A 20794-nucleotide genomic window follows, 5' to 3' on the forward strand; every position below is an offset into this window, starting at 1 on the left:
GTGAGTGGACGCCGACGGGTTTGAATCCCATTCATCTTAAAATCATTTAAATATATCTCATCTTAAATGAGCATGGGCTTTTTACAATGTAGTAAACCGTACAGTAATGAGACAGTATATTCTAAAAAAAAAATTATTACCCCCCCCCCCCAAAAAAAAAAAAAAAACCTTCTTCAGAAGCTTCATGATATCTGATCAAACAGATCAGATGTGTTAATGACTTTTTTCATTAGTGATGTGTGAATGCAATATTATCATCCAACAAACTTAGCCACGCTGTCACTGCTGTGCGTGTGTCTGAAATCTATATGGTTTGGAGTTAGACTGTATAATAATATTATATGTTTAGTTAACTATCAAAAATCATGTTCAACTGATGTAATCAACAACCGGGATTGCCTGAATGCTATACATAGTACCTTTAAAACGTGAGTTATTGATAGACAAATAAAATGTTCTCCTCGTTCTAATTGATCTTTTTGTGAGATATTTTTTAGTACTTGGCAATATTGTTTTCATAACACTAATGTTAATAGTTCCATACTAAACTAGTATCTATGGTGGGATTTTTTTGTGATATTAAGATTAGACCTGAATTGACAAATTGACAGTTATGTTAAATCATTATTATTATTAGCGACAAAATCTAAAGCCACCTTCCAAAACCATTGGCTTCAGTGGTAAATATGATAAGTAAAATTGCACTGGTTACTAAAACAGGAATGTGTAAAAAGTTTATATGGGTCATCCTATCTTCCATGTCTGACATGATCAAAAGAAGCGCATCACATTGCTGTCTGAATGCGTAAAGACATAGTTCTGACCCAATGTGTGTTACCACAAATACCATTGATTCCCCGTTTGACAAAAAGAGAAGAGATTTTTTTCAATAAATAAGACACTGCATGGAGCTAGAGAGGCGCATCCTCCTCTTTGTGGACAAAATATTTCAGCCTAAGTTGAGTGACTATGGAAAGTACTGTATGTGGTTAGAGGAGAGTTCCTCAAAGTACCTGGACTACAGGAAGGGGAATAGTCTCTTCTTTAGGATGTAGAGTACTGTAGCAAGGAAGAGAGCCAGCGCCAGAAAGATGAGCAGTTTATCAGTGAGTTCCCTGCGGTTGTACTTGGTGATGAGTTTTCTCCCGAGCTGGATGGTGCCCGTCATGGTTTTAAACTCCTCATTGGTCTCTAGGATTGTCCGCGAAGAGGTTGCTTCAAACAGAAGGGAAAACAGTTTTGAGCAGAAGGCCTTTGCTTCAATAGAGTGGTGGATCACAGATATTACACATCAGTATCAGTTTACATTCATTTTAGATGGTGTGTATTAAAGCAGGTTGCCTTCCAAGGCTGTGAACTGCTTAACTTCAATGAAAGCAAATGAACAATACACACAAAAATATTTGTTAAATGATATAAACAATTAATCACAAATTTTACTTAGTTGTTTTGTTCACTAACCTAGTGACGTCATGGTCTCCTCACTCTGCTGTACCTGTTGGGCCATCATGCGGCTGATGCTCATTAGATTTTCTGTAATGTCACTGGTTGTCTGGGCCAGGCCCTCTTTGGTCGTCTTCCTGAGTGAGATACAAAAAGGTAGATATTATTGTTTTTCAGGCTTAATAAAGCTATTCTATTATACATAACACTAATACTCTGGAAAATGATGCCTAATGCTTGCTTGTCTTTAACCATTTGGACACAGCAGCTGCTCACCTCTGTCTCACAGAACTATCTGCTCCATTGAGAAGGGCCTGTTTCTCCATATTGTCTATGGACAGTTTGCTGGCAAGGTTGGCTTTCCTCCAAGCTGTCTGATTACTGCAAATCATAGAAAAATAAAAAATAAACATATTTTGAATGTCACATGCTTCTCCATCACTTTTTGGCAAAATTCTAAACAGAAAGGTCGCATCATACACAGTATCTCACTGGCTGTCAGAAACTTAGAGACATTACCTCAGCATCTGTTTCCTGTGCCCTTCTACCTGACTGTTCAAAGCTTGCTTGTCTGACTCTTTGTCTTGCTCCATTGCCATCTGCTCGAAATCCTGCCAAGGAACAAGATAACACAGATGTAATTTAATATCATGTTATCGCTATCAATTAGACATGTTTATCTTTCTAAATTAACTGTATATTTATGTTTAATAAAAACACAGACATATTACTATCACTCACAAATCCTCCTGTACCCTGTCAGTATTGGCACTATGAAGTCTTATTTATTAGAATAAACACAAGAGAAGTGTATTTGAAATCTTTTCTAAATCTAAATCTTTTAGTGAGAATGCAGTGTTTCTTACCTGAATCCTCAGTCTGAGATTGTGAAAACTCTTTTTCACCTCAGCGTTCAGCTCTGTCAGCTTACTTTGAGGACCCGTGCACTCATTAATATCCTGGTGATATGATGAAACAGGAGTGAGAAAACTAAAGCAAAAGGCTCCTGCATCACTGCTCAGTGAAGGTACTGGTAACAGCATGTTATTTGAGAGTACAAAGAAACAGTTTTGAGCGTTGCTCTCTTAGGATGAGGAATGAGGTGAATTTAAAAGCTCCACAGTGAGTCCGACCCTTGTCTTGCCTCCCACATAAATGTTTCTTTCTCAAACTCAACACTGTGTAATGTCATGACAATATAATCATTCATTTTCATCCAAAAAGATTTTCTACTTTTGCTCAGCCAGTCAAAAACTTACAACCATATAAAAAACAGCAAGTCATCACATTTGAGAAAAGAAAACAGGAACTGTTTTGTCTATTTGATACAAGACTTGTATTGAACAAAGAAAAACAAAAACTCTCATACTAGACTTGGGTATTCAAATGCTTGAAAACCCTGCGTGGATGAAGAAATGTTGTAGAATTAGTGACCTAACAGCTCTCGGTAATGGTGAGATCTCATTTAGAGCAGGAATTAGCCCCCTCCCCGGAAGATACTACGATCTGCCTTTAAAGCCAATTTCTTTTACTTTTTTTTTTAAATCTCCCTTTTCAAAAACAGTTGCCTAAACGTGTAACACAACGGACTAGCTAACAGGAGCGAATCAAAGCGCTTTGAGTCCATCGGGAGTTTACGCCGGCTGACTGCAGCAGCTGCAGACACTTTAACACTAAAACACGGCTCTTCTCGCTGTCACGGTGAGACCATCACAGGCTGACATCTGGCACCAAGCTGTCTTACCATATTAATACTCGCACCTGAATGAGAGCTTTGATTTCCAAGTCATATTTGAGTATTTCTTGTTCACATATTCGGACGTGGACATCTAAGGACGCCATGTTGCCAACGTAGTCGAGTCAAGCTACGGAAAGCAGGAAGCAGTTTTGAACGGTGACTCTTGGCTTTTCCCGAACAACCGAGACTTTCTGATATAAAAAAAACAAAAAACAAAAAAGGCATAAACCCCGTATAGGGACCTGCGTATCAACACACAATAATGTACTATAATGTACTCTATAAAATAAATCTGATAAATAATTCAATAGATGATTCAGCAGTGCATCAGTACCTGTTTCTATCAGCTCCTTGCTTAGTTTAACGCGTTGTTTGGGAATGGGGGTGCTCCTTCGTCTATGTAAGGCACTTGGTGCTACATTTATTTTTGTATGAAGGGCTAAACAAATAAAGACTGATATGATTTAACCTCTAAAGAAATTTAAGGAGAACCGAGTAATTAGATATTTGGTTAAGTGATTACAAATGATCTTAAAATGCATATATTGTAATGTGTACACAACATCAAAAATAGGGAAATTATTTGCTGCATATTATTTACATATACAGCAAATATTAATATATTGGGAAAGGTCATAAGCTAACAAATTAGACAAAAAGAAATACAAAAGTGGATGAATGGAGCTGGATGTTAATTTATTCAATTACAACAGTCAGAGTACATTCATCAGTAGTATTAACAGAGAGAGCATACAAACACTTCAACTATCAACTGTTTAAAGCCAAGCTTATTCATATCAACAACAGCATTGATGCAATATACATTATATATAAACCACACAAACCCAAGTGAAGGCTGCTTAAATTTTAAGTAAAGCACATTACGTGATATCTCAGAGGTCCTTTGGGAATAATTTTTGTACAAGGCACCAGTGGGAGCATGACTCAGGGACCTGAGTTGAAGGTGATTCAGAGGGAATAATCTATGCATAGAGTGACTGGAAACGTTCACTGGTAATGCAGCAGTGTCGGGTCCTTCCCTGCTGAAAAACATGACGATGGACACAGTATTAGAGAAAAAGGAATCAAATAAACTATCTACAGACTACTTAGTTACTAGATGTAAATTCATTGCTTTAGAAGACAAACTTTACCTGTATGGTATGGGGTACTGGAAATGTCAATCAAGGCCAGTGATATCTCAGATACCAGATAGTGTCAGTGGACAGAGTAGGTCCGAATAGGGGGTTCAGTTGAGCGAGAATTGCTATTAACCAGCTAGTGGAAATTAAAAAAAAAAAGAAAAGGTAATACTACATGTCAAAACCTCTCAGCGGTAAGACCGATGATGGTGATGTGGGTCGTTTGTGTACCAAATAAAAGAACAATTATGAAATGAATGCTGCTGTTAGGATTATTCAACACAGTTTCAGACTGAGGGGCTTTGGAAAATGACTTCACATGGCTCCAACAATGCTTTGTCTCTGCTGCCCTCTTTTGCCCATCCTAATCACTACATGAAACCATTGCACCTACACATGAACATAAATATTTTATCTTCGGACAAACTGCCACGTATATACCTAACAGCACTAAGTGCAATGATAAGCTGTTCTTGTGACACTAATGCACAAATACTAATATAGAGCAACTGAGAGGAGTCTGAATCAACGGGCACTTGTGGAAGTTGTGGCTCATAGTTCCTCTTTTACTTGGGCTGCACTTGAACATTAGCCCAAGGTGACAGCCTTATTTATCTGACACAAGAGCCCAAGCTCCAATGTATGCAGTTCACTAGCACGTCTGACAAAGACAAGCAGCAAGGCCTGCCAGTTATTTAAATAACAGACGTCAAATAAGTTCATGTAGATTAATTAAGTAATCATTTATATAAAAAGGAGCACAAATACACACACATTTTAAAACACAAACCACCACAGCATTATGTAGGAACAATCCTGGTGTTTTCAGGATGAATACTTACAACAGGTAGCAGCAAACCGCAGTCAGCACCAGCATTGTGACTATTACACTGTGGAAACAGGGGAAAGTATTAAAAGGTGCATTTCCTATGAAATCGCTTAACAAATGATATCAAATCCATCAGCCATTAACAAAACCGGATCTCGTGATGAAGTGTCAAAACAGGAGAGTAAAGGAAGTGGTACAATGCAGACATGGAGTACATTTATTATTGTGTTTGCTATCATAATATATTGACATAAAATATAGATTTATCGTGAGATGTGAGGACAACTCAGCCACAAAAAGGTGATTCTATGGAGCTCCTATCGCCTTAAAAGGAGGAGGAAGAGCTGTCAAATTAGCTTCAGTTAGCAACCAAAACCTTTACCTCCAACTAAATAACACTAACTAACAAAGTTTTGATTTCTCGTATGGTTCAAAATTACGTTGGAAAACTTTTATAAAATCAAACGTGTCTTGGAATGTTATTTAAAAGAGATTCAGAGGCCAAAGCAGAACAAAAAGCTGAGCTAGCTGAGTGAAAGTGGAGCTAACAGACGTACCCTCTGTTCGGTCCTTTGGGGATGAAAAACGGCACCACTCCGCCAACAAGAGCCCAAAACAGAGTCACCACCGACATGGACACCACGAAACTGAGCTCAGCCATTCTGTGTTTAGTTGAAAACGGAGGACAACTCAGAAGTACAAACTTTTAAAGTGAGATACTTTGTTTTCAGCTGCTTCCACGGCGGAGAAAAGGCAACAAGTATCACATGACCGTCCACGGGGGAGGAAGAGGAGGGGGGAAGGAGGTGAGGGCCGGACGGACAGGCAGCCTGCGGCTCTGTACGTTATCTAAATACGGATGTCTGAACGATCAGATATAAACTTGTAAAAAATGTAATGAATTACATGTTCATTACATGTGTGGTGCCGTCCTGAATACGGGGATGTCAGCTGGTGGAGAGAAGTGACACGTACTGATCATTTTGTAAACCTCCACACTGAAACATATGAATACCTACTTTGCTAACAGATTTCATTTTAATGTTTTTTCCCCCTTGCAGTAAAAACGCAGCTCATTTTAATTTCTGACCCTAAGAAACAAAAATGTTACCAGTACAAGTTCATTAAATCCATCGGTGGCAATTAATATAGCCAATCTGCAGTTGGCTTTCCAAGCAAGGAAAGATGTCTTCAGAGTGTGGAAACTCCCTTCAGATCATCATTGCAGCTTAGTTTGGCAAAGTAATTATATCACTATACATTTAAGAATTTATGCCTGTAGTATCTACCTCTATCCAGACTTTGTTTCTCCAACGCTTAACTATTACTCTGGCACTTTAATGATTATAGTTTTTTTTTTCTTTTTTTACATTCAATTTTGAAAAATATTTTATGCACCAAAAGTGATCTTTCTTAAACTGCCTAAAATAAGGCATGCAATGCTTAAAATTGATTATGAGTAAATTATAGTACAAAGCAGACTAAAAATTAATCCACTTCTACAACTAAAACACAAGACAAACAAAATGGGGTCCATTTATACAGTTTATTGATAGCAAAAGATCATTTTCACTCCTGCATCTTCTCAATGGTTTCCTCCTTGTATTTGCCCTTCTCCTTCCCATCAGCGCGAGATTTGGCCTTGCGCTCCAGGATCTTCTTACGGTCCTTGTCCAGCTTTAGTCTGGTGATGACCACCTGCAAGAAGGGGGAAAAAAAGTATAAATTCACAAGTTGCAAAACATCTTACAAAGAGTGGTGACGATCACTTGAGGAAAAGCATGTATGAATGCAATTATCTGGTAACTCAACATATTTACTGTCACATTCCTAATGACTAGATTAATCAGTAGTTCAGATTTCACAGTATCCTTAAGCCCAATAGAGACCTCTGGTGAATGTATAAGAAAATTACAGAGCAGTTGAGTAGTAAGTATAACCAATATAAGCTCACAATGTGGTATTTGCAATAGCCCTATTATGCTTAGACTTCAAACTGAACATAATCAAGTGATCCCTTGTTACTTCATATTCCAGTTGTCAGCTAACAGTTATTTTACTAAAGATTCATTAATAATCTCTTCTGGTAAGTTTTATATTAATGAGCTCTTGGCTAAAATACTACATCACAGCATTACATCTGTTGATGAAAAAATGCCCACAGATATCAAGTTCTGGTAAGCTCTCTTTTTTTCTTTTACCATGAATATTTTTAACACAATGGAAATGCAAAGGTGCCATTATTCACAACCACTAACTGCTATATCCAGAGCACCAGTTGTTGCACATACTGCTTCAACAGTATGGTTTATACTGGAGACAAAATTTGAATGGAAAGCTTCATTATTGCTACTAGGTGGACATCTAACCTTTCAGCTAAGACATGAAAATTGCTTGCTGAGTCAAATGCTCTAATAGCTGTACCAGTTCACACATTCCTGAGAGACTAAAATAAAATGTTTCTACATCAAGTTGTCATCAATCCCATCAGGATGACAGCCAGTTGACAGCTTAACATTTAATACAATAAAATGTTATAGAAGAACTAGTCACAACAGCTTGGTGGAGAGGCTGGACTGGCATATTTGCTGCAGTGAATTTGATAGTAAGATTATCACAGGACTACAGTCAACCAAACTGGCCTTTTCACAGCAGACACCTTTGACTTGCCATATAAGGAGAAGCAGGTTTCAATAACATGAACTAAGTCGTTCTATTCAATTGTCTTGTTAGGTATTGACAGTAAACAAGTCTAACCCTGAGAAATAAAGCAGGTAAATGGAACTGTGTTCATTTTTGAAATTCTCTTGCTTTTCTTACCATAATGTGCCAAAAGAACTTTGGAGAAACCTCTGCAATAAATCCATTTAAGGAAAGCTTCTTTTGACCTTTATGAATTAATGAGAAGTCTGGACTACATCATGCAAAAAAAAAAAAAAAACCTTTCAAATTGCTTGCATCCTTCACATATTAAGATGAGCAAGACAATTTAAGACTAAACATCAGCCCTGAACATCCCAATTCAACATTAACTAAGTGTTTTATTGATGGCTGTTCTAGTGGACTGTTTGACTATGTACAGGTGTTTTTATTTAACTGGTCACTGCTCTCACCACTGATCTTTAACAAACTCTTATTTACTTCCACTGCTTTAAACTTCTTGCTCATACATGGGACATTATCCCTCGCATCTTACACGCAGTATACATCTTATTTCAGTTAAATTTCACAAGCAAAGCAATCTGACCAAGTTGAACATGTCCAAAGCGATTCTTTGATTATAACCCCAGTAAATGCTAATCAAAAATAATTTACAATGTTGCAAACAATTTCAGCACACCAACAGGATGAGGTGATGAACAAGAGGACATTTCTAGATAATCTGCTGTCGCTATTAGATGCCTGAACTGTAGAAATCCGGCAAACATATGTTGATGAGTGTTGTACTATCCAAAAGTGCTAAGATCTTGAAAACTAAAACTATCTCACACGTGTGGACTTAACAATGTTACTGAAAGTGAATAATTGAATTAATTATTTTTTACACACTTCCATATATTACAGTCCAATTCACCTGCATCACTGACTACCATCTAAGATCACTGCAGAGTTTAACCAAAACTTCTCGACAAATAACTTAATGTATCACACAACTCACATGAAAGCAAATATGAAGTTGCAACAATGAAATCAAGGCTGGTCAGATATTTTGAATCGGATGCAGAACATTATACCAAAGTTAAAAACCGCTCCCACCTCAACTGCAAAGAGCTTTCAAGGAGAGCCAGAGAGAGAGAGGTTTAGTGTACTGCAGGAGCAGACCAAAGGAAAAACGGTATTTTGTGTGTGTGTGTGTGTATATATATATATATATATATATATATATATATATATAGAGCTTTGTCTCACCTTGCTGGGGTGGATGCCAACATGGACTGTGGTTCCGTTGGCCTTTTCTCTCTGCACACGCTCAATGTAGATGACGTACTTCTTCCTGTAGACCTGCACCACTTTGCCAATCTGCTGGCCTTTGTAGTGTCCACGGACAACCTGTTTGTAAACATCACAAACAGGTGAAGCATGTGCATCTAACACGTTCTACAACAATTCAGACAAAGTTTTAGTACAATACCTGGACTTCATCATCTTTGCGGATGGGCATGGACCTCACATTGTACTTCTGACGAAGCTCCTTGGATAAAGGGGAAGACATGATCTTCCTCCTGATGTGTGAGGGGGCATTGAAGTGCCTTTTGCGGTTTTTGCGGCGGGAGGATGTTACAAACGGATTCAGCTTCATGATGCTGTAAGCAAACAAGACATGAAGGTTATTACTCAGGTGACAGAGTCTCATGCTGGAAAAGCAGCACCGCGTTGCCTCACTCCTCTAAATAAGTCAGAACTTAAATACAATTATGGTGGGTTAAAAAGCTATTCTCTGAACATCTGTTCAGTACTTTGGGTTTAGACGGCTTCCTAAATCCCTCACATCGACTTAACACAGCCTCAGTTAGGAACGCCAAAATGCGACGTCTTAAGTGTTACATTTTAGCTAGCTTCAAGTGAATGCTAAGCTTGCGAAGCAACGCTAACATGTTAGCATAATACAGCACTCCCCCTTCACTGGATTATATTGTCGAGAGCGCTACAAACGGGAAGAAAAACAACACAACAATAACAAATGAGCGTGAAAAGAGCAAACTTTTAATCACTATCAGGGGGAGACGGGCGCCTTCGCTGCTCTCAGCCGACATGCGGATACAGCCGGACCGAGCGGGGGAGCGACACTGACAGGTTTTATTTACACATCTATCACCAACATGGGGTCAATACTGGTCACATTTGCATGGTGACAAGGTGTAAAACGCATTTAGTCTTCCATACGGATTCACGGCGGCATTAAAAGGAGGATGGATGGTGATAACTTTGGTGAATGTATCCTCAGAGTTTCTTACCCTACCCTTTGCTCCTCTATGGCCGGCGGAAAAGAGGCTCGACAAGTACTTCCGCTGGCATTAGTTCACACTCAAGTCTCGCGAGAGCTGCACAGAAACGAGCTCAAAAATAAAATTAGCCACAAACATAAAAAATGAGCACTTCTCTTGTCTGCCCATATTCACATATGTAACGTAGATAATAGATACATTAGGCTGAATTGGCGAATTTGCAGCGTTTCGTTCATTGTTACTTTTGTTATGGTCCTGCGTTAACACACAAATTAAAGTTTTAACAGCCTATTTACCGGGCTTCTCAACTAAGCAATCTCAACGGGTTCTATTTGGTTTACTGGTTAATTTTTTTTTCTCCTTTATAACTCCAATTTGTTTTCCATATAATAAAGAGCCCAAAAGATGGCGCCAAATCCAGTTGATCAATAACTTGGTCATATGCTGAGAACAAGTTTTCTTTATGATTCATCAAGTTTTGGCCTATTGCTCATCACACAGTGTTGTCATACTTTACTTTCATCTTCGGACTCAGAACTAGACACATCATGGTCATTTCAAAGTAGAAGAGACCTAAATATCAAGACATAACAATATCAATAGGCTATTAGGAACTAATTGGGCAAATTAGGGATCAATTTTAGCTTGATAATTGGCCACTCTAATCAGCCGTAATTGCTCGGTTTGCTCCTACAGACTGAGAAGCCAGCAGTGGAGGGGTGTTTACCCCGGCAGACCTCACAGACATTGACCTCCCTTCGGAGCGGACAGAGACGACCCCCCGTCCTGCTCCCTCCCAGACAACTACACTCAGTGAGTGAGCCGCCGACACACGAGCCGAGGCGCGCTGTTTTGCTCCCCGGGCTGGAGCGCAGTTTCACCGGAGCCCTCCCGCCTGCCTAAGAAAAGTGATGCTGTCATAGCCCCCTGCGCCGCGGACGGAGCCTGCTTTCCCCCTCCGCACTCCCCTGGTTCTTCTGTGGCTGGCTCGTCGCGGTGGCAGTGCGGATGTGGAGCCCGCAACGCAGCGCTTTTCACCCGTCGGCAAGCATCGCAGAAGAAGATGAAATGTTTTTCCCGTTATCTCCCGTACCTCTTCCGCCCTCCGAGCACCATCCTGTCATCCACTTGCCACACCGAAGGTAGGGTGGGACGCCGAAGAGGGTTGCTTACTTTGACCGTGTGACATGGATGTCTGGGCAGCTCACTCTGTCCCTGACACATACAGCGTACATGTGTGCAGAAGTTAAGACTGGCCAGTTGCAGGGCCACATAGCCCACTGCAGATCTGACACAGGGTATGAAGTTGGAGGCATTCTTAAATCGTGACATGGGGCAAATTACTCTATGAATACACAATACTGATGCAAATGCTCTGAAAGCATTTATGTGTGTGATAGTGTGTCTGCCTGCTGTATAGTGTTGCCCCCTTTGTTTGACTTACTGTGCTTTTCTTAAAGCTAAAGCTGTCAACACTCCCTTCAGGCCTTCAGTATAAGAGAAGGACTCAGCTTATGGAGTTGCATGACAAGTATCATTCTTCGCCCCATACTCTTGAATTTATTGGTTCATGTCACCCATTCACACTTTGCTTAATTATTCTTTAGACAACATGCGTGGCAAATTGCCTGTCTGGGACAATATCAGGGTAACATTCAGAGAAAGGAATTTCCTCTCCATGCCAAAATCATTTCCATCTAACACGCCCAGTCCAGAGAGAGTTCATTTCCTAGAGTTGCAAAAAGTTAAAATGCTGGGCTTAGTGAATTGACCCTAGCTATGATAGCCATACATTAGTTCATAAGAGTTGGTCGAATCATCCTACACATTGTGCTGTCAGACGGAGCAGCCTAAGAGCAGCAGAATCTTTGTATAACCAGCCATTTACTAGGTCATAATGTGGAGACTGAGCCTCTGCATTATTTAGCTTTGCATGGTTGCCCTCCTTCCTTTGCATGCTCTGCCCTTTGGCACAAGAAGGAAGATAGTGTTGTGGCCTCAAAATATACAAAGAAGTATATGGTGGTCAGAGACCCTTCACAGCCTGTAGACCTCTGACCTGTAAGCAGGCTGTATATTCAATGACAACCACATCAATGATCAGATGGCATCTTTACTCACTCACTTCACACAACTGAAGAATGGCTGAAAATATCTCAAGTATATCTAAATAGAAATGTATGTAAAATAAATAAGAGGACAAATACATTTATTAAGGGTTTATTTATATAAATTCAATGCACCAAGATCATTTTTATATCTTCATAAAACTTTCAACACAATATGAAAAATTTGCTAAGAATTCATGTTGAGCCGTTAACCAATAACCAATAGTTTCATATAAATCAAAAGCACAAGACTCACCATAGAAACTTGTTTGCCCTTTAGTGAGTAATATCTCTGACCTTGTGTAATTGTCATAGCACAAGCAAAATATTATCATGAAAGAGTCAACATTTCCATTACACAATGAAGAAGATTTTCAGTTGTGGCTGAACGCTTGGGGCTCATGGGCACTTCAAATGTAAAAAAATCACGTGAGTAACCAAGTCTTTGTTTGTGTTTCTCCAATATTTAAATGTTAAACAATGAAACGTGAGCTCTGAGATGTTAAGAAGTCAACAAACCAGTCCTTCTCTGACTCTCGGCCCCTCTCTGCCTGAGATGAGCGAGCGCTATAAAAGAGGAAATGATAGATCTGTAAACATGGAGCTGCAATGTCGAGCCGCAGTAATGATACATGATCTCCAGCTGCTTTCTGTAAGGAGAAATATGAAAGAGAAAGAGAGATTTTGAATCTTGTGCTAGATGCTAGTAGAGTGTAATGACATAGTAGATGACCTTGGAAATATGATGTGTAAAAAGGTCATCTCCTCTACACACCATCTCAGCCACTGGGTTGGTAAAAAAATTGGAAGAGGTTCACACAAATCTTTGCATGCATGTGTGAAGCTACTCATTGGTTGTTGATGTGTGTGCTTGTGCTTCCTGCTGTGACGTTGTTACTTCCATTTGCCCTTCCATTAGACCTGGTGATCTTGTGGAGGCTTTTCAGTGAACCGCTCCTTGTGTTTTCCTTATGTCTCTCAAGCCCAGTCCACCCCCCCCAACTTCAACATCTCCCAGCATTCATGTCTACTCCAGCTGAGCAGAGCTCACCCCAGGGAAGATGAGTGTGCAGTTACCATGTTAGTGGAAAATACATTATATAAGCCCTGTACTGGACCACAGTGTGTGTGTGTGTGTGTGTGTTCTCTTTGTTTATCTGGGCCATTGTGGAGAGTAGTGTGCCAACATCATTTGGATTCACCTGGGTCTGGTCTCTGAGGGATTCACAGCCAGCTTTTGACCGCCTGAGTCTCTTAAACATTTGTATATATGTGTGTATTTGGGCTCCTGTGTAAGTTTGCATGACTTTCCATTTGGCTTTAATGAATTTTTTTTCTATTTTGTCCCATAGTGTTCTCTTTTCTCCCATTTCACATCAGTCTGTCAGTATTGGCGTGATGGATTAAGTCTTAAAGGTTTCTGATCCATGTTAGTGTGTGTGTGTGTGTGTGTCTTGCTTCTCCTGTCTTATGTTTGAGTAAGGGAAAAATGTGCATCCCCAACTGACACCTTGCCACATCTCATGCTGCCATCAATCAACAGGCCCATTCCCACCTCAGCTTCTTCATCTTCCACCTTTTTGTCAGTGTAGTTTCTGTGGGATACATTAATGACTACAGTTGGCATTTGTCATATCTGTGGTATGTGTGTGTGTATTTTTATATGTGTATCTGTGCACTTTGTGTGCTTTATGGATAAGACGAACAAGCTTCTCATTGCAGTGCTCGAGGGGGGCTTCTGATGACATTTTGACAAAGCGTGACACTGAGTTGGAGATTTTTGGATGAGGCCTATGTTGGTGCGTATGTGTGCCCTTATCATACATCCCACAGTGTTGTTGTTATCCTGACAGACAACCACTTCACAGCTCAAAACACACTCCACGTAGTTGTGTTGTCCTTGCATGCCGGTGGGGACAAACACCCTACACGCATAGACCCACATAAGGCATCCGCACACTCCTACATGTGACTGATTAGTCCAGTCTGGTGAGGTTTTCCATGCGGAGTAGAGTGGAACGATGAGGGAACAAATGGGTGCTAAAAATGAAAACACAGAAAGACTCACATGAGGAGATGTGATAGTTCTGCAAAACCACTTAGTTTGTTGTTGTCAAGTATTTAAGGTTGTCATTGCGCGCTATCTGCTCACGTGTGGACACTTTTTCATCTTTCAAACTGTCTTTAAAGGGGTAGTTAACTCCAGCAATTCTTATGAAGAGGATTAAAAATACATGGTCAAAATTACAAAAATACCAATATTTTAGCCCAAGCTTAAAAAATACTGGATCCTGCATTTTCACACAGCTCACTAGCATCCTTTCTTACAGTGATAACTGTTCATGTCAGTTAAATTACGTTTTTAACATATAAAGCACTTCCTGTAACCATCCCTGACCTGGGATCCCTCTGATGACATCACTATGACATCATTAAGGTATTTTTCTCAGACCACAGAAAACATCCGTGGGATATTGTTGCAGACTGAGTGAGACTGCCAATAGAAAGTAAACAGTACCTTTTTTTGTAAAACCAGTGGGGTGCTCCATAAGAAGAGAATATATATATGCACAGACTCTTCTGACAACGGACAGCTACTCTGTTGAACTGCACTAGAACACGACACAAGACATCTTTGCTTTAGGTGTTCTGCAACAACAGATGCTGTATTGTATTTGTAAGAAAAGAGAAAAATCTGGTAATGTTTTTGGAAATAATCAATAGATGCAGTATTATTGTGATCTTCATTCGTAAGTGACTTTTCTTCTCTTCGTTCCAAAATCTATTTCAGTTTGCATGAAAACACTGTTTAGACTGGGAGGAATTGAGGAAGGGATATTCAAATTTAAAAAAATTTAGCTATCAGATGAATTCAGCCATGCTTACCTTGTGATGTACTCAAGTTTAAAGCTGCAATAATTCAAAGTTTTATCTAAAAAAAGGATCAAATGAGTACAGGTAATTGAGAATCTCATACTACTGCAGTTATCCTGAACTCTATGGACAACCTCTTATTAAACCATTGCACACTACCTGCCCTGCCCCCCAAAAGTCCCTCACTTATCCACCAGCAAGGCGAACAATAGGTCTCATACCTTCACTTAGTGATCCACAGATCCATTACAAAGTCCAGTACATGACTTATGATACTGTGTGTTTCCTCCCAAGACCAACACAATGTTTGGGTGGAGGGAAGGAGGTCAACATAAAAGCTGATGATACGCCTTGTAAAATGGTGAAAACAAACATTGTGTGGTTGGTTAAAACGTGTCTTTTGAATCCCACTGGGTGGATTTCAGCATCCTCTGGGAACAAAAATGGACCTGACATTCTCTCGAACAGTGAGACAAAAACACCATAACATATCAGTCACTCACTCCCGCAGCGCTCATCCTCAGTCTCACTTTACGCACAAACACTTCCTGCTAAGTCTCTACAGTATGTCTACATGAAAACAACAAAAGAAGAGAGCAATCACAGTATCACTGATGCTCCCTTCACTCTTAAATCCTCACAGGAGGTAGTGCATCATTACAGCAAACATAGTGATGCAAGTCTCTCTCTCATTTATCACTGATTCACATATCTAGTGCAAATGCTTCATCTTTGGCCTGTTACTTAGCATCGTGCTTCATGGTTTTTAACCCCCTGTGTTTTACAGCATCAACTATACCCCTGTGAGCTATAGAGCCAGACAAAGAGGATCCTTATCGAGTTGGGCTGCTGGGCCTTTGCTCTGGCTGGCAGGCTGCAGCATAGAACCACAGCTACTATTGGCATTGGGGTATATATAGAACAGCAGGATGGGCTTCCTCTTTCTCTCAGGCTCTCTCCCCTCTCGTTTGTCTCTACGGTTAGATAAAAGGTCCTGATGGGTTGAGTGAGACAAGTAACTGCAAAAGAAATTCACATTGCTGCAATTGAAATAACTACTTAAACTTTACATCATTTATTCCTTCTTTTAAAATAACGTAAAATCAGTAAAATTTTACTGATATCGACCCCCCACCTTTTTTTTTTAAGCATTCTGATTAAAAATAAATGAATTTGGGTATAACCAGTCTTCATACCCATACCCAAGAGGTTCATGGATGAAAAGCTTTTCTTGTTTGCCTCATAGTATTTTTAAATTGTGTGAAGTTAGTTTAGAAGAATAGACCATCTTGGATGAAACTTTAATGAGGTGGTGCAGCTGCAGAGAAGATGATATTAAGCTGAGGGGGGAAAAATAAATAGTACAATAATAAAAACAAAGTGTTAATGCAACTATACACATCTGAAAGAATGCAGCAGACAATTCAAACAATTCAGAAAGGAAATCAAATTCAACAGCAGAATTTTGGCTGAAGGCGGAGGTACTGATATTGTGTGCATAGCAGGTGTATTTAAATCTCCTTACAGCTGGAAGACATAACTTGTTGCCCATGATACAGGTTACTGGCATGTTAGTAAGCAAGTAAGCAGAGAAATAAAAATAGACAACTGCAAGAAATTGATGAAACACAGAGTTTCTTCAGTACTTAGTGGCAGCAGTGCAAAGACAGGAAATTACAGAAAAACACACATTATAAATAAGGAATCCTGTTTAAGCAGCTGTAATGGTTTTTGCATTAACAATGGATCAAATGAATACTTTATCAGAAAAGAACTGACAGATGATGAGCTGACAGACAGTCAGGCCCAGCTCTCTGGACCATAAAGCATCTAATTTTTCAAAATTCTTTATCCTGAAACTTGATGTTTTACCTCACGCTCAGTCATCAAATGTTTTCGGACACAGCAGGCAGCAACCCAGCAACAAACAACAGACAAACCTAGAGTCTTCTCAGTTTATGCTTAACAAGCAAACAAGCTAAACAAGCAAATATTTCAGTGAGGAAAATAAGAGCAAAATATTGGACAAGATTAACAAGTGAGCCAGACACATAACTCCTCATGTTGAATGTTAATGTTGCGCCGGGTCTGCTGGCTGTGTAAATAAGCAACAGATTGCTAACAAGTTAATTAAGCCCTAGAGTGGCTAAAAATCAGTTTATGTATCTGATTAAAAAGAGATCCAAATGAACACATACGGGTCTGTTTTCAGCCCCGCAGGACGTGGTATTGGGCGCGCGGCTACATCCTCAGTTCCACCTTTGATTTTGAATGCCATTTGATGTCATTTCGATTGATACCTGATTTACAATTGAGATTGTGGCACCCCATATGTCCATGTTCAAAGGAAAATAAAGGTTTAAGAGAGAATGGTGCATTGAAGAAGTAACCCTGTGATATTTTTTGGGTGTGAAACTAAATAAGTAACTCCCTAATGGAAATGAGCAAAAGCTTTAAATGTGCTGCTGAATAAAAACATGCACTTTGTGATGCCTTTCTGGGTTAACAAGAAGATAAGCTTATTGACAGAAAGGAAAGTCAGCACAGAGCAATGGACATTTGTTCTTTCTCATATTTCTCTCATCTCCTTTGAGCAGCCTATAACATTAGCGTTCCCTGGAAGCCTGGGAGTGGACAAAGCTAGGGCAAGTTTCACAGGAGCTGTGAGGCAGATGAGCAGAGACCCACACTGTCCTGATAAGAGGAACAGATATGGGGTCTGCATTTATTTTCCTATGCCTCTTAAAATCCATCATAGCATGTTTGGACAGTCAAAGGGCAACACAGAGATGCACAAAGTTAAAATAGCTAAATATAATATACTAATTAATAGATAGCAAATCAAGGGGCGCAACTACAAGGGACACCTAACAGTGTCATCTGAGCTATTTGTAGGTCCAGAGTCATCGTGAGGGGTTCATATCAGATGCCCACATGCAGATCATTGACAAGACACAATGGCTGTGATCCAATTGGAGCTTTCTTTAGGTGCCCTTTTATACTTTCCCAGGATAGTTTTTCAATATCCCTCTGAAAATAGCCATCCATTGTTGCACAGTCATCACAGCCCTGTTTTTACAGAATAACCTGAGTAATCAGGTCGATATGGAACAGCGATCTAAACCAAAACAGTGTCTGGAGCAGGGATGACTATAGATAGAAAGCTTTTTGTGAGGTATTTGTTGTGCTTTGTGTCAGCACCCTTAACAAAGTGTGTGATCTATGTGTGTGTGTGTGTGTAATACAGGTATTACTCATTTTGTGGGGGCCTAAACAGTCCATATTAAGCCTAGATCAATTGGTTAAAGCAAAATGTTAGCCAGTAGTACTTATGGTTAATGTTAGAGAAAGTCCCAAGGTAAGTCACTAAGATGTGTGTGTGAGACAGAAAGGAATATTTTATCATGCCTAATTCCATCCAGTAGTGAAGTCTTTCACTGTTCTGTCTGAATGATTTTCAGTACATGAGACATGGCACTGGATAAATAATGTAGACTAATGTGACCATATGAGGCAGCAGACAGGAGCCGTACATGAAGTACCAGCCTGTCTCTCATTTCTGTCTTTTTCACTCACTCTGCCACCCCACAGCCCCAACCCTGGCACCCACACACCTCTTTTAATGGATAGACTGCACATGATTCTACATGATGAGTCATAAATCAGGGAGGCAATTCCTTTTCCATCTGCTCAGTCTTTCTTTTTATGGTGGTTGTAGATCCCTAATTATTGACTTATAACTGTTGATAAACATCTATATGCAGCACACTTACTCTGTGCCATACAACGAGACACACCTTATTTAGAGCTCTTCTTGTTTTGCAGGAAAGGAAGCAGGCTGAGTTTCCCTGTGAACCTTATTAGTCATCAACTCCCATTTAACCCTGAATAATGCTACTTGTAAGATTCAGGAAGTAGTGCTGACACAAAAACAATACAGTTTCATATCAGCAGTCATACAGATGGACCATCGCATACTACACAGATTACAGGGGCCCTTTATTTCATCCAGGTTTCTATGTCTGTCTGGGCCCTTTGAAACTAGAGTATCATTGACCTCCTAAAAAAAACACATGGCAATTTTTATGAAACTTTCCTCTAGTCTCTAGTAACAATTACAATTGCAGCCATTTAACATGTGTTAAACTTTAGAAATGCAGTTGTTAAACCCCAAATTTGCCCCTCATCCTCTTGGCATTTTCAATCTAGAACAAATGAAATTTGGAGGAGAAGGTGGTGCATCCAAACTACTCAGTACTCCATCCTGATTCTCTGGCAGGCTGCTGTTTCCAGTGTATTGTTTCAATGAAACAATAGCCACACCTGAATGCATACCTTGCTTTATGATCTATTTACCTCCAAATGGGATGGTCATTGAAACAATGCACATCATTTTGTATTGAGTAAGAGCTGAAGCTCCAGGCTGGACCCGAGAACTCATTAGAAAACATTTATTGAATGATAAATCAAGTGACAAGTAGGGCCGTTTTCCAATAGACTTCATTACAATCAGACTTCCCCTGATAGTTGGACGTAAAGTCTATGGCCATTTTTGTAGACAGAATATTGTGACTAAATATAGCCGTTAGCCTGTTTGCGGTTTCAGTGTTGTAGTGCAAATAATTGTTTTATTTGTATGGATGACTTAAGCTTGAGCTGGTTTATCTGACTTTAAATTTCTCCTGTTGGTTAACGAAATTATTTTATCAAAGGGCCCTGTCCACCAGCTTTGTGTCACTGGAACCTAACTAGATTTTAAATCCCACCACTGACACCTTGAACCACCTTCTGGGTTCACTGCTCCCCTTCCTCCAGTGGGATTATGCAGACGTGACAGAGTGAGGATTCAGTGGGATCAGAACTTGTTATCTCATTTGCTTGACATTTTCACAGCAGGCTCAAGATACAAACGATCCCGGACTGATTTCAGGACAAGAACACAGACGCACACATCCACACACCCACACAAAAAAAACCAAAACACAAAAAAAAACGACTGTTGGTTTTTCTCCTGCACAAAAGAAATATAATACACCTAATGAAACCAGCTGGTTGAAGATTCAGCTGTGGTGGTGGGTTGCACAGCGGGGACCAATGTCAAAGGAGATGTCAAATACAGATGTCGCCTAAATGCTTCACTTGCAGGCTAACAGAAGAGGTTAGCTTTGGTGGCTACGCTTAAAGAAGCCTCCAGTCTACACACAGCATACTGCAGCAAACACAAATCAGATAGGGGAGTGCCCAAAAACAGAAGGGCATGAAATTAGGTGTTCCAATGTAAGATTAAGGCAAAATTAAACTGAAATGCAGTGAGTTTATCTACCTGGACAGGTTTGGATCTTCACTATGGAGCCCAATACCCAGCAGATCAAGAAAACATGCAAATGACCAAAAAACAAACAAACAAAAAAAAAAACCTACATAAATACTGGTTTAATTTAATATTTAACCAGACATGAAATAATATTCTGACTCTAAAATGTCTTCCATTGCTGTTATATATGGGCTTTGTTCAGTTTGTTTTCAAACTTGGCTCTCAGTGATTAGCTCACATTGATCTACCCAAATGGCTCTGTACCCATCCAGCAGAAACTGGGCTGTGGGCTTGGTGTGTGACAGATGCAATACTGAGCCTAAATTAAGTTTAAGATCAGATAAGATGAGACTTTATTGATCCCACCTTTGCTCATTATCACAGCTCTGTACAGACAGAA

The 20794-nt window shown here is 39.7% G+C and overlaps 4 protein-coding genes across 8 annotated transcripts in view; 1 reads left to right on the plus strand and 3 right to left on the minus strand.

The window, feature by feature from the left end:
• Positions 1 to 152: 152 nt before the first annotated feature.
• Positions 153 to 3292, minus strand: bnip1a (BCL2 interacting protein 1a). Of its 3 annotated transcripts, none has more exons than XM_029513104.1 (6): positions 3205 to 3292; positions 2310 to 2402; positions 1963 to 2054; positions 1720 to 1824; positions 1462 to 1580; positions 153 to 1215 (listed from the first exon to the last, which is right to left on the minus strand). In XM_029513104.1, exons 1-6 carry the CDS (start codon positions 3283 to 3285, stop codon positions 1019 to 1021), a joined length of 687 nt encoding a protein of 228 aa, XP_029368964.1. In that variant the 5' UTR covers positions 3286 to 3292; the 3' UTR covers positions 153 to 1018. The 3 variants fall into 3 exon arrangements, with proteins under 3 accessions (XP_029368964.1, XP_029368965.1, XP_029368966.1); XM_029513105.1 differs by having other exon boundaries at positions 3188 to 3262; XM_029513106.1 differs by lacking the exon at positions 1720 to 1824.
• A 564-nt stretch (positions 3293 to 3856) lies between these two features.
• Positions 3857 to 5920, minus strand: atp6v0e1 (ATPase H+ transporting V0 subunit e1). Of its 2 annotated transcripts, none has more exons than XM_029512683.1 (4): positions 5710 to 5920; positions 5166 to 5213; positions 4336 to 4459; positions 3857 to 4221 (listed from the first exon to the last, which is right to left on the minus strand). In XM_029512683.1, the coding sequence occupies exons 1-3, from the start codon at positions 5811 to 5813 to the stop codon at positions 4366 to 4368; spliced, it is 246 nt and encodes an 81-aa protein (XP_029368543.1). In that variant the 5' UTR covers positions 5814 to 5920; the 3' UTR covers positions 3857 to 4221; positions 4336 to 4365. The 2 variants fall into 2 exon arrangements, with proteins under 2 accessions (XP_029368543.1, XP_029368544.1); XM_029512684.1 differs by having other exon boundaries at positions 3857 to 4224.
• A 763-nt stretch (positions 5921 to 6683) lies between these two features.
• rpl26 (ribosomal protein L26) lies at positions 6684 to 10145 on the minus strand. 2 transcript variants are annotated; one of them, XM_029512386.1, is made up of 4 exons: positions 10113 to 10145; positions 9285 to 9456; positions 9062 to 9202; positions 6684 to 6850 (listed from the first exon to the last, which is right to left on the minus strand). In XM_029512386.1, the coding sequence occupies exons 2-4, from the start codon at positions 9450 to 9452 to the stop codon at positions 6722 to 6724; spliced, it is 438 nt and encodes a 145-aa protein (XP_029368246.1). In that variant the 5' UTR covers positions 9453 to 9456; positions 10113 to 10145; the 3' UTR covers positions 6684 to 6721. The 2 variants fall into 2 exon arrangements, with proteins under 2 accessions (XP_029368246.1, XP_029368245.1); XM_029512385.1 differs by having other exon boundaries at positions 10108 to 10137.
• A 714-nt stretch (positions 10146 to 10859) lies between these two features.
• LOC115049658 (serine/threonine-protein phosphatase 2A 55 kDa regulatory subunit B beta isoform) overlaps positions 10860 to 20794 on the plus strand; it is a 41386-nt gene continuing 31451 nt past the window's right edge. The window contains exon 1 of the mRNA XM_029512045.1: positions 10860 to 11240. Coding sequence (XP_029367905.1) covers positions 11162 to 11240 — 79 coding nt within the window. The 5' untranslated portion in view covers positions 10860 to 11161. The remainder of the gene's footprint in view (positions 11241 to 20794) is intronic.

Source organism: Echeneis naucrates, chromosome 10 (genome assembly GCF_900963305.1).
Source record: "Echeneis naucrates chromosome 10, fEcheNa1.1, whole genome shotgun sequence".
NCBI lineage: Eukaryota > Metazoa > Chordata > Actinopteri > Carangiformes > Echeneidae > Echeneis > Echeneis naucrates.